The sequence below is a fragment of the Pelodiscus sinensis genome, chromosome 23 (assembly GCF_052426305.1).
Source record: "Pelodiscus sinensis isolate ZL-2025 chromosome 23, ASM5242630v1, whole genome shotgun sequence".
Classification (NCBI taxonomy): Eukaryota; Metazoa; Chordata; order Testudines; family Trionychidae; genus Pelodiscus; species Pelodiscus sinensis.
The window spans coordinates 24,754,597-24,768,390 of record NC_143074.1 but is presented as its reverse complement, the minus strand read 5'-3'; the positions used below and the strand labels follow the sequence as shown (position 1 = coordinate 24,768,390).

The 13,794-nt window shown below is 43.5% G+C and overlaps 2 protein-coding genes across 3 annotated transcripts in view; one reads left to right on the top strand and one right to left on the bottom strand.

The window, feature by feature from the left end:
- The window catches only part of PSMB7 (proteasome 20S subunit beta 7), a 38,480-nt gene extending 37,587 nt beyond the window's left edge, over positions 1–893 (top strand). The window contains exon 8 of the mRNA XM_075905663.1: positions 673–893. Within this exon, the coding sequence (XP_075761778.1) occupies positions 673–784 (112 nt within the window). The 3' untranslated portion in view covers positions 785–893. The remainder of the gene's footprint in view (positions 1–672) is intronic.
- Positions 894–1,348: 455 nt separating this feature from the next.
- Positions 1,349–13,794, bottom strand: part of NEK6 (NIMA related kinase 6) — a 125,201-nt gene continuing 112,755 nt past the window's right edge. For both annotated transcript variants that reach the window (XM_075905661.2, XM_075905662.2), the window contains 2 exons: positions 8,827–8,940; positions 1,349–3,432 (listed from right to left, as the gene is read on the bottom strand). In XM_075905661.2, coding sequence (XP_075761776.1) covers positions 3,322–3,432; positions 8,827–8,940 — 225 coding nt within the window. In that variant the 3' untranslated portion in view covers positions 1,349–3,321. The remainder of the gene's footprint in view (positions 3,433–8,826; positions 8,941–13,794) is intronic.

The following is a 13,794-nucleotide window of genomic DNA, read 5'->3' as shown; positions in this document are numbered from 1 at the left end:
AGACATTAGGCAGAAAGCACAGACCCAGGCAGCCCAGCATTGAGATACTCTGCGAGTCGCACAGCTCGCGTGGTAGAATTTCCATTATAAACCTGCCTGGGAGATGACATTTTATGAATTCCCTCTGAGCTGGGCCTTGTTCAGGCGAGAATTCCATAGAGTCACTCAAATCATTTGAATTCCATAATGGAATCATAATATGTATGTGCAGCTTCCAGGTTAAAATCAAATGTGGCAAGTAACATGCAGTCACTGACTTAGTCTTTCAGGACTGCTGAATGGTTGTAGATTACAACTTTGGCATTCTACAATAAAATTAACATGTTTGTGCAGTGAGATGTTAGCAGACTGTTTTACTGGTTACTATGAACTGCTCTGTTCAGGGACAGTGCTAAAACCACCTGCAACTGTGTGCTCATCTTACAAAATGCAACATTCAGGAAAATGTCACTGTTGCAGTTACTTTTAAAATTATGCTTTTAAGATTACTTGCTTCTGGCTTGTCTAAGGCTGATTCTCCATTTAAATAGTAAGGAGTTTCCTGTAGCACTTCACTTCAAAGAATACACCTTTTAAACATTGTCTGAATCTTAACTTGATATTCAGTTTGTTTGGGTTCAACCTATGTGGGGAGAACTGCTCTGTAACTTTCCTTTATTATTTTGTCAACAGGTATGGTAGATACAGGTGTGAAAAAGGAACTACAGCTGTTCTCACAGAAAACGTGGCTCTCCTGGAGGTTGAAGTGGTGGACGAAACAGTACAAACAATGGACACTTCCTGAAGTAGTATACTGAACTCTAGTGACCCAGAATTACATTAGCCATGGCTGGTTTGTTAGAAGCCTTCCTGCATGAAAAAACTCAGTATATCAAATAAATGTCTGACCAGTTTGTAGCGTGTTGATTCGTTCTGTAAGTAAGGAATGGTAAATCAGCTAAACTCCAACAACCTCCTCCATGTTCTCTGAAAGGTTGTTGTGTGTTAGCTATTGAGTGACATTTCATGTGGCAGAGGTCAGAAGCACACATTCAGCCAGATGTACTTTGGGTAGTCAGAGGCCTAGTGGAAAACCCGCTACTACTAAGTTCAGGGGCTTTTGTATCTCAACACAAAACTGATGTGAATTGGTATCAGTGGATGGGGTAATTTTCCTTGGAAATACAAAGTCAGTATAGCCTTGAACTTATACAACAGGCCAGAGGTTAGCTGTTAGAAAAATTGATGAAACTGTAATTTTAGTGCATTTCCTAATAAGCTGAGCTTGATGCAAGATTAACATAGATGGGGGGGATAAACACTTTGACTTGACTCAGTCATAACAAAATGATGCTCCTTAACACTGGACTCATTTTTACAAAGGAAGTTATTTATTTTGTAAATCATTGTTTTATCTAAAAATGCACATTTGCAAAAATTTACCTTCCAAAATACATTTACTTAAGCACTAATAGATCTTATGTTGCAAGGAAGTGACTAGACTTATCAAAATTCTCAAGTAATTTGAGTCTTCCTGACAGCCAAAGAACTCCTCTTCTCCATTACACCAACAGAGGCATTGCACAACCATGGCTATGATGTGCAGTTGCTGCTGTGGTTTAAGGGAAACCTGCAGTACAAAGGTGACGATCTTTATTATATAATAAAAATCTGGTTTCATGATACTTTCTGAACAGGTTAGCATTGGGAATGGCTGAGCTGAATATCACAGCTCCCCTACGAGATCAACAGCCTGGACTTCCTAGCAGGAAATCTCAGTAAAATGGCATCGTCTATGAAGTGATACCAGCATCATTCACAGCAAATTCATAGCTTTAGGTTTAACACCTTGGCCAAATACTTTGAAATTCAGTGGAAAGAGTTTAACTTGGCACTGTAGTTTTCCTTAAAATAGAAAGAACTAGGTTTCAAAAATCCATTCAAAGCATAAACATGTATTTAATCCTCTTACCCTCATTTTATTTCCTAGAGACCAAGGACTTTTTTAAAAAAAGTGTCACAGGCTGTGTTTAAACACTTGAACAACTGTCACCCACAAACATACATTATAGCAATGGACACAAGCTCACGCAGAAGAAACACTAACAGTACATGTTTATTTCCCCTGGATGTTGTCCTTTGAGAATGTTAACTGCAGCAGTTCCCCTGAACACGTAGGTGAAATGGAAGCACTTGAACGTGACTCCGCAAATTTGGTTTCTAAAGCAGTGAATATTTTCATTGTCACTAATGAAGAAACATCATTGATTCAATGAATGAATTTAGTTCACTGAAAAATGTTAGGTCTTTAAAACAATCGTCTTAAACAAGATGTCTCCTTCAAATCAGCTTGAGTTTGTTACAAAAATTCACATTTCATAAATTAGCTTTCACAGTTAAATAGCTATGGGCTGATCCTTATTTAAAATTTCACAAAGCATTGGTCTTATTTCATGCTAAATATCATTTGAAGAGGTTTTAAAACACTGCTTTGCTTACATTTTATTTATGCCTGGCTAAAGTACCGTTGGATTTGATAAAAGCATCTTCCCCAAAATAGAACTGGTTTAGAGTAACACTGGTTTTATAATGAAGACTTTTAGCCTAACAAGATTAATGCCAAAGGGGAAAACACATTTATAAAGATAAATTGCTTACAGAAGCAATGCTTTTCAGGTATATACTAGAACTCACCTCATTGTTTATAGTCAAGTTAACAGATAAATGCATCAGCAAAATATTCACTCTAAATTTTCAGTTAAAAAAAAATCTTCAAACAAGTATTTCCCCCTTCCTGTTTTTAAAAAGGCAGGGATTAAACAAATAGCTGAATGCTTTTAAAATATATGAACTAAACTGAAATTGCTATTAACCATGTGCAGAAGAGGCAAAGTAGCAGTTATACAAATTACACAAATCTACTGCAATTCTTACATTAGTAGAAAGTGATTTCACTGAAGGAATTATTTCAATATTTTCACATTACAGTTAAGATAAGGGGGTGTGTCAAAGGCTCGATGAGACACCCTTGTTAATATAATCTAGTCTAGATTACACACAACAGTTTTAAGAAAGGACCCTTAAATGATCTACATCTGTAACATGTTATTGGCTTTTTTAAAAAAAAAGGCTTGCAATACCTCACAGAATCTTCACTTTAAAGCATGACCACCTGGTAAGAGTCCTTGTCAAATAACCTGCAGAAATAATGGAGCCTCTTGCTACGAGTGCTCAACTCTCTCACTTGAGTTTGACTAGGCACCGGTCGGTTTCATCTGAGAAATAAAAATTCAAGTAAGACTAAGCTGCGCTGGCTTTTCTTAGAGAGTGTCTGCAGATGGTTCAAGTGCTGGAGGTCCAAACATGCATCTGTTTTGCTATTTGGTGCACATAGCCAATGTCGGGTCTCTGGTCTGGATCAGGGTATATGCACATGCTGACCAGCTCCCGTAGCTGGAAAGGAAAGGGAAAAAATAACCACATGGAAATAGAATGGGACGGTTTGAACGCAAAGAGCCCTGGATCCAAGTGTCAACTCCAGCATTCTCTGCCATCTGCAATATGTTCATGGCAAATTGTGAAATGTGTGTCCAGTTCCCTTAGCTGTAAAATGACTAGTCACTGTCTAGCCAAGTAACTGGGTCAGCACTGACATCTAATGTTCTGTACCAAGTGAGTACTGACTACTTAGACACATTCTGATCCTGAAGAGTTTGCAATCTAAATATGGGCAAGGAGGTAACCAACAGTGGTTAATCTGGCATTGTTACAGATTTTTACACACACAGTCAGAGGCAGACGGCTGAGAGAAGTGAGCAAGTAGCAGGTGCCTGAAGGAGAAGCGTGTGTATTTCTTGTACAATAGGCGAGACAATTCTGAATGGGAGGGAGGAGGCGAAGGGTTGAGTAAGGCCAAAGTGTAGAGCTGAGCTTTCCCAGTGAGGCCAAGGATCTCGAACTGGATGCGAAAGGATAAGCGGGGAGGAGGTTTTACAAACCGGGGACACGATGGCAAAGCAGGAAAAAACAGAAAAAGCTCAGAGTACTGTTTGAGGTGACACCTGATAAGACTTGTCAGTGAAGGTGGTTTAGAAAGGAAGATGGAGAAATGCAAGTGAACTGTGGGGTTCAATTTAAGTTCTCTTGAGGACTAGGGATGTGAGCAGTTAACCAGTTACACGGTAAGTATCACTCTTGGTGGGTGATGCTTATTGGTAACCAGCGGCCCCGCCTGGGGGATCCCACGCAATTGGTTAACTGGGTAAACGAGATCTTACATCCCTAGGCGGGATACAATCCTGCACAGTGTCCTAGAGTGAATAAAGTTCTGAGAAGCACTTTGAGAGCGCACAGGCTGGGAGAGACAGCAGCGTGACTGACATTCTTGACTCCGGGACCTTGTGGAGAAGAGAGATGGGGCACTGATTATAAGTAATAAAATGCAGACGGACCAGAGTCTCCCTACCTCCCCATCCTCTTTATTGTGCACATGAAAGATTGTAGCTTTTAATTATACAGACACGGAAAGCTGCTCGCACCCCCGAGGCATGGGGAGAAACAGCCTTGAGCCTCTGATCTTCTCTCAGCCTCCCAGTAGCCACCGTGCCAATTATTTTAATGGTAATTAAAAGCATGACCGTACAGCTACCAAGCACACAGCTTCAACTGCATTGCTGCATTTACCCAACCGAGCTTTTCACTTGTGAATGGCGCAGGGTCCCGTAAAATGACAACTGTGTTCAAGCCTGGAGCCGATTGCAAAGGTAGGAAGGGTGCGCAGGGGCACAGGCTGAAGGACAATCGTGTTTACGTGAGCAAGGCCCACCCCACAGGAAATGTGCCAAAACAGGCTGATTAAGCTGCAGACCCCACTGTAAGGTGGCTACCTATGACCGGGGGGTGGGGGTGGGGGGAAACAACAGCACAGGGTGGCATCCTTTGCTGTCCCCGACGGCCATAGCCTAAACCCAAGAGTATCAGAGCGTGTTCACTACACTCCAGTCCACACCGAGCGCTTTGACTCTCCTCGCTGCGGGATGAACACACTGCTGGGTCAATGCGCTTTCTCTCTGACCACAGTGCCGCAGAAAGGCTTAGCATGTGCCGAGCTCCTGAACGATCAGATGGATGGTGCCGTATTAATCTCCCAGGATGCCAAGCTCCTTACTATTATTTTAATAAATTCTAAGCACTCAGTGTGTGTGATGTGAAATCAATCTTCTGCCTTTTGGCAGAGTAAATTATGCTGCTTGGCTGCAGAATGATGGAGAGGCAAAGATTGTTTTCCAACACCCAGGCCTGCATACAACTTCCATCCTCATCTACACACCGGTCAGATCAAGCCTTGATAATCACTGCAAATTAGTGCCTGAAATGACTTGATCGAGCTCCCTCCAGCAGACGGACGGGGCAGCTGGAACGTTGGCTGTTCCCTGTTTCCCGTCCCAGGGCGAGAGCCGACCGCTACCAGAGGAACTGCACGGACACCTCCGCTTTGAAAAGCCATAAAAGAGGAACGGTTCATTTTAAGGAGCTTTACTAAAGCAGGGCGCTTCTCCAGCTTGTTCAGTTTATCTAGAGCTGAGCATGCCGGAAGTGAGAGATTCGTGGAATTAGCCTGCAGTGTAACACATTAGCAGAGCTCAGTCTTAGCTTTCAGAGGCAAAGGGGAGATCTGCCATTAGCTCCCCAGTGACTGAGAAACGTTGAGCCTCATGGCCTGGGCAAAGGAGGGGCCAGTTAACCTCATCTCAACCCCTGCCCTCTGTGCATGAGGCTACGCAGGCTCCTTTCCACACTGCTCACAGGCCACCAGGCAGTGAGGTGTTGGAGCAGGCTAGAGGCTGGATCTGAGCAAGACGAACCAGCCATTTACTGGAAGGAGAGTGCCTGTATTCGAATACAAAAATAGCAAAGTCACCCACTCTTCTGTGACTCACTGATTCCTGCCAGAACAAGCTCTGTATGAGGCAGATTCGCCCATAGCTGCAGCGTTTTCAGGAGGCCCCTCATGGTGGCCGGCCTGCCAAAGCAGCTTCCCTCGGTGGTTAGTGGGTGGAGAAAGCCCATGTTCCCCCACCCCACACACACTAATCACTGCAAACGTTACCGGCTGGGGGTCTCAGAACCAAACCAAACATGGGTCCATACAGTAGCCATGTTCCAGCATCAAAAAATGAAACTTTGCAGCTTCACGTAACAGCAGCAACTAATATGGTAAAATAAGCCAGCACCAAAGGCCTGGCCCCTTCGCAGACTTTGTCAAGCGTTCAGTTAAGTGTCTGAACACCATCTGTAGCCTAGTTCTCTGGGACCTGGTGCTTCTGAGCTTTAAAACCACCCTTCTCACCCTGGCTTGTATCACTGTGCTACACACTCTTAGCAGTGCCAGAGGGAAGCAGCCAGACAGTAATTGTAAAGACAGGAAACACATCTGTCAACTTACACTAATTCCTAGTGCCAGCAGGCATATCACGAAGCGCATGCTACAATGGCATAGCACATGGAAATGATTCGGCTGTCTCGAAACACAGCACTTTCTAGACCAGTTCTCAGGTTTTTCAAGTTGGTTGCTTAGCAAGAATGCTAACGGTGTGAAAACCAGACGCTCTGGTGTCTCTTCAGGAACACAGTGCCTCTTACAACCAAGGCTCTCCCCTCTCTGTGCACACAGACGGCCAGTATTTACAGTCAGGAATTATGGCCGTGTCTCGCCCACACCGCAGGACACCTGAGAAACAAACCAGTTGTTTGGGCCAGACGTGCTGACTCTCAGCTCAGGGTAGGAAGTTAATGCTTAGAACAGATGCTCTGACAGAGCCGCGTACGAAGGGGCGAGAGAAGAACCGACTGCATGTGCACGTTCCTAACGTGACTGGACATGTGCTTTGATGACCGGGGTGGCCTACTGAAGCTTTTAGAATCCCCTGGCTCGGGGAGCTGTGTAAGCATTTTGGGATCCGTCTCTCCAGGGGGCACGGACGTGGCTGGTGGGGACGCCGTTCGAGTCCAACCTGGCTCTATCCCCAGGATGAATTCGGAACGGCTCAGTTCTCTAGCCCAGACAGCCACTGCCTACAGGCTCCAGGAGACAGCACGAGGCTAGTCCAGCTGTCCTGGGAGAAGTGGCATGCGGTAAACACCAAGCTCAAATTCTGGTGAGTAAGGTGAAGTTATCCCAGGTCCCTAGGAGTTTAGCCTCCCCTCAGTGGCTGACACCTGCCATTTGTGCCCCTCCCCCTAGCAGCGCCTCGCTGCAGCCAACCTGCAGCTTTATGACAGGGTTCGGGGTCTGTCCACACCAGGCCTGCAACACGAAGGGGAACGATCTGCATCACGGGAGGGAGAGACCCCTGAGCCAGCACACGGACCGTTCCAAAGCGCACTCTTCACTTCACTAACGCTGCCGTGTGCACGGGGCCAGAGCGCAGCCCAGCTGCTGAGTTTGGTCTGGTGCTGTTTCCCAAGGCTCTGTGCACAGAGCTGGCCTGGGACCTTTCCCTGGGAGCCAAACAGCAGCCGCAGGTGAACCGGTCGCCAGCTAAAGCGCTTTCAGCTCAGTACCACGGATTTTGTTGTGTGTCTGCTTTTCACAGCAAGGAGACATTTACAACATGGACAAGGAGCTTGGCAGGTCGCAAGCTAGTGCTCACCACTATACGGATGCCCTGTTGTTTAGATTTCCAACCCCCTTCCAACTCCATCCTCCAGTGTCCTGTTACCTCTGACCAGCGAGAGAAGACGGAACACTGAGCAGGGGTATTTCTCTAATCCCAGGAAAGACACAGACAGAGGCGGACTTCTCTAGACCAGCTGCATCTATTTAGCTTGTTGCTTCTCATCTCTATCAGGCACTTTAGCTCTGCAACCCGGCAGCAAAGATGCTTTGAGCCTCTGCCCAGCCCTCTTCTGGGGAAGAACCTTGGGATACATGCAGCTGTCTGCTTAGCTGCCCAGGATTTGAATTCCCCGTCTCCAGTCTCAGTGCACATACCTCTGTTCCTACCAAAAAACTACAAGTTGGGCTCTCTCCATTACCTTAATTCCCATTCAAACACTAGGCAGCTATTCCTGAAAAGTGGAGGAAAAGAGTCGGTTCAGGGGGGATTGCTGATTCAGGCGATTAATGCACTTAGCAGCAGATCTGGTTTCCTGTGTGATTTAGATCCACATGAAACAGACGTGGTGGGCTTCAGTCGAGTTGACATTTGGCCACTCTGCAAAAGTTGCCACACAACGGTCCACTGCAAAGAAGGGGCTGATGGGAGCTGGATTTAAGCACAATGGCTAAGGGATGAGGAGAAGAAGACAGAGCAGCACCTTGTGGTATAGCTGGGTCCAGCCTCAGCTTTTCCATCTCTAGCTTTCACAGCAATAAAATTAACCAGACGTTAAAAAGCCCCCATATGGCTCCTGCTTAGATGCTTATTGTACTCGGCTAATCACTTCACTTCCTCCTTTTAGTATCATTTTCCCCTTGTTATACATTTAAACAAACTGAGGACTTTATAGACTACATTTAAACACTGTTTTATGGTATGTTATTGTAGGGAGGGAAGTCGGGTTTCACCATCACGTTTCGCTAGTACAGGAGTGCTCCAGATCAGACTGCTCCTCCTTCTTGCAAACTTCCTTTTGCCCCCCCCGGTCTCAGACACCATATTGGGAAGGGTCTGAGTCAGGTATAAGCTGACCTAGGAAATCCTGCCTAGAGGCCCCATTTTTTCCAGATATTGGGGGAATCTACTTCAGATACGGCCAAAAAACACTTTCCCCCTCTCTACGCACACTCTGCCCTGCCACAAGGTCAGTTATTTTACCCCCACTGGTCCAATCTGCCCTACTTACCTTTTCCGAATAGTGCTCAGCTGGAAGAGGAGGATAATCGCATTGTTCTATCTTTTGGCAAAGAGAAAACAGATTCATTTTATCTCCATAGAAAGGACTCTGAAGAGCTGCCATCTGTAGAGAAAAGCGGAAGACGGTTTTACACTGTGAAGGGTTTGCAGCGCCCGATGCCGCTGATTGGCAATAGTAAGCCTGGCTCTGTGACCGTGCACACATGACTGATATTGGTGCTTTCCGACAGTGTACACAGACGAGCAGGGTTGCACTTTGGGACATTGGTTTGTACACTGCCAAGCGCTTTGTGCCAGACACCCTGCACACCTGCCCTACGCAGTGGACACAAGCAAACAAAAGCCATGTCAGGCAGCAGCAGTCGCACAAAGCACCTCGAATCACAGAGCACCCTGTCCACAGGAAAGGAACAAGATTTGCTATTTGCACTGAAGTCAGACCTCTGCCTGTCCCCCATACAGATGGCTGAACTCTAGCTCACCATGCGGCAGAGACACAGAGGTTCTAGGCAGCTAAACTGGTTTCCTGGTGCCCCCAACAGGTAAGTGATAATTGTTGTAACATCCCTGCCTAGCAGAACGGAGCCTCACAGACCAAACACCTCCCACCACTTTCTGCAAATGATCAATGAACACTCATTACACTTTTTCTGGCCCTCATTATACTGGGGGGAAGGGGGATTTCTATATTTTCCCCCAGCACTGTAATTATTTTTCCCTAAAATGACTTACTTGTGGGACTCCATAGATGCTGAAGGACAGTAATTTTAGATGTACACAGAAAAAATTATAAAAATCAATCTGTCTTAAAAGCAAGGAGATGGGATTTCAGTGCTGCAGGAATATTACCGTTCTAAACAAATGGCACGAAGTGGAATACGATAACCTATCTATCAAACAGGATAATCTTTTAAAAGTAAACTCACTTTCATCTTTGATGCATGTTACAATTTCAATCTACTTCAGTTACAATCATGTTAGAGCAGACAAACTGATTTTTCTTCTGTGCCTGCTAAATTTTTAGTGGACTGTTTTAAAGAGTGAATTGATGGTTTCTAGACAACAAGCTGCTACCTAAAATTCAAAGTCTTGCAAATACGAATTTGATTTTTGATTTTTTTAAATAAAGCAAACCCTTGTGTTATTTAGAGAAGAGGATTCTAAAAAGCTTTTGCAACCAAGCCTACTGTGTCTTTTCTAATCCATTCCACACACCCCTCCCCCCACACACACACACAATTTTTGTTTCTTTGGTTCATGAGACTCATATCTCAAGTTATTCAAACATACTTTTTTTCATGGGGCTAAATGGAAGATTCAAGCAGACAGGATAACATGATGGAGGGTTTCTGAGGGGCTACGATGCACACATGGTATTTAAAGAGTTTTTTTATAAAACTCTTTATAAATAAACGCAATTAGGCCTCATAAAAGAAACAGCATCTTTGTGGAGGAAATCACTTAGGTAAGGACTTGCCACTTAAGTAAGAGCTCTAAATGAACTTTAAATGCTGAGTCCCAGAACAGCAGCCACAAAGGGATGTGTGTCTGTGCACTTACAAAATACAGCAGGAATATTTCAAGTGAACATGGAGTTGATACCTTTTTTGCTCTGCCCCCTTCTCCCCCAACCATGATTCAAAAAGAACAAGCCTACGATCCAGAGCGTACACAGACGCAAGCCCAAGACCGTTCACTGCTCCACCTGTCTACAGGAATAGTAACAAATGAAACCCACCATTTGCATGTTTGGGAACCAATAGCACTAACAAGAATGGCCTTCAAAGGGAAAGCTGTGCGCTGCGGAGAGACCCAGTAAGCAAGACACATGCAGCCCACACCGTGCCCCATCTGCCTATTACTCCCTAACACTGTTCAAGTGCTTCCCGTCACTCTCGCTAGCTGTCACCTGCCGCACCACCCAGTGGAGTAATCCCTCCCCCAGTGAAGCACTATTGGGTAATTGTTGATATTATCTACTCTGTTTAGAAGATCTTGTAAACACATTTTGCCACGAGCCGCCTCAGCGGGCAAGCTTTTCATATTAGCGCTGGCTGAAGTTGGGGCTTCTCGCCATGGATTTAATAAGAGGGATTTGATAATTGTTAGGCTTTTGCTCGTTATCATGCACTGTGAAAGCTATCCAAAGAATATCATCTTGTGGCTGACACACAGCAAGCTCCTAGCAGTACTTAAAAAAAAGTCAACTCAAGACACTCTGCTCTGAAATTCTATAGTTTACGTACAATGGCAGATTATTAGTGATTTGAGGAGAGAGATGCAGCATATGAATTACACTGGATTTTGAAGACACTGCATTCGGACTTGTTGCGTGCAGTTTTTAGAAGGCTTTTAACTCAGTAAAACTGCATCAATACACAAACCAGATTATTCTCATAACAGAATTGGTGGACTCACTCCACTTTCCAGCAAAGTTAATTAAAAAAAACAAAAACCCAGCAAGATTCTGCAGTGCATTTTACTAAGAGATCACTAATCACAAAATATGCTACAGGTATGAGCAGAGAGGGGAAGTTTATTAAAATTAATTAGGTAATTATTTAGTTAATTAAAATAATTCAATTGTTAATTTGGAGGAACAGTGGTTTATTTCTGAGTTTAAATACATTTCAGGAAGTTCTTGTCGGTGTCATATGTCAGATATCCAAACAAACTTACACATGGTAACTCAGTTGGGATTCAAAATTACTCTGAAATGTGACAGATGTTGGGTTCCCAATACCCTCAAGCTCTTTTAAAAAATCCAGTTTTTCTTGTAGATATCAAGCGATAGCTACTTTGTATGTGTCATGTAGTTAGGAATGTTTGCAGAGCTGAATTTTACAGTACCAATGAAATCTAATATCATGTGCCCCTGTAGTAGTGAGCTGGATATGCCTAGACTCAGAGAACAGATAGCAACTGCAGTCTGGGAGAAAATAAGAACCATACAGGATACACACAATTAAGAATCTTTAGTCATCTTTTGGTGGCTCAGAGTTTAACATTTTACAGTGTGTACAGAGAGCTTGTGAAATGCCATCAGTGGTAAATGGGATCTTCAAAGGGAAAACTAGCATTAGTAAATTTAAAATAAAATAGGGAGCACAAATTCCACGATTTTCTGAAATACGGTGATGATCTGTGAGTTAGAAAGCAGTGTCAGGGAAACGTTAACCAAAAGCGCACAAAATAGACTTCAATGAGAGAGTCAATTCCTGGAAGATCTCTCGATTCCAATTAAAATTCCTGTCCAGAGCTAGTTCCATGGCCATATGCAAAGTAAAACAAAATTGAGCACAATGCTCCTGTTCTTTTTCAGTCTGGCAAACAGAAAATTAAAACTGAAAAAAGAAGATGCCCCATAAATCTGGACTCAAATGCCTAGCAATGAGAGCTGGAGGGCAGTGACTTCAGGCATTCCAAATGTATTGCTAACAACACTGTGTGATGCCACATTCGGGTTTGCTTTTGACATTTTGGTTAGAACAATTGGAGCAGAAGGCCGGTCCATTTAAAATTGACCACCACACTGCATGACTGGTTTAAAAAATAGGAAATCCTGTTAGTGTTTAAATTGATCATCTTGTTAAAATGGCTGAAGCCATCGCTTGTGGCTACATTCTGGAAACGAAGAACTTATTTTTATCCCCTCTAAGTTATCCTCATGACACATTTCCCAGGGAAGTGTGGAAAGAAGATACCTCCCACTATTTTGATAAGCTTTAATAAAAATCAATGTGTGATTGTAAATGGCACAGGAAGATGGGGCTGAAACAACGCCACTTTCCCCCAATATTACTCAAGCGAATTCCAACTGACACGCACGTCTCTGAAGGTAATTTGTACATTAAATCTTTCTTGAGTTTATCTCCACAATCAAGTCTGGAAAGTGTTATCGGAAGTAACTAATAACCAGCCAAATATTGTTATTTTCCCACTTTTAAGTCCAATGGCTATTTTATTACAAGAAATTGGTATGAATAAAATGAAGATCCTTCAAAGAGATATTTAGATTGGGTAGTTCAAATAAACTAAAAAAAAGTCAGGTAACTTCTCATTCTCTAAAACCAAATGGCAACTGGACGATATTTCTGGCAATGTCAAAATATCAGGCCTTGTTCACTGCTAAAATAGTTTCCCACACAGACATCAAGTACAAAAATGCTTTCCAAGCCACACCAAGGAAGCCACATGCTGGGATGCTCTGATTACTGTGTAGCAAAACCCCATCTTAGCATAAGGCTGAATACTGCTCTCTGAACAAAACCTGAGCGCTTCCCTATGGCAGAATTCATTCCTAGGGGGCCACACAAAGCAGCCTGATCAAGAACTCGTTCTGAACACTGATCAGTGATGGGGCAGCAGCATTTAACTTGGTTATTGTGAATATTGCTTGTCACCAGTAGGGTTAATGGTGCAAAAAAAGGCATTAAAGCTTCAACTGAGCAAAGCCTTGACTGGAAATCTCAGTTTCAGGTCAAATCTGAACATTCCAGCTCTGTGTAACGTAAGCAAATAATTCAATTCTTAAGAGCCCACGTTTTCGTCACAATAACTCTATAAAGTCTCTGGCATGCATTTCCGGTGACAGAAACACCATCCACATGTTTTAGATACTGCTGCATTTATAGTTCTAGTGTGTACAGTGCTGGACTCATTAGATACGGAGGTTCCATGCATGTAAAGCAGCAAGTTTTTTAAACTGGATTATAGATTCATTGGCTAAAAGTCCAGAAGGGACCAATATGTTCACCTAGTCTGATCTCTCCCACAACACAGGCTACAGAATGTCCCTAAATTATTTTGTTTGAACTAACGCACACCTTGTAGAAAAATATCTAATCTTGATTTCATAATTTCCAGTTAATTGTCTGTGTTAAAAATGTGCACCTTGTTTCTAGACATAATTTGTTGTTGCTGCTGTTGCTTTAGGACTTTGAATTCCAAGTCCTTT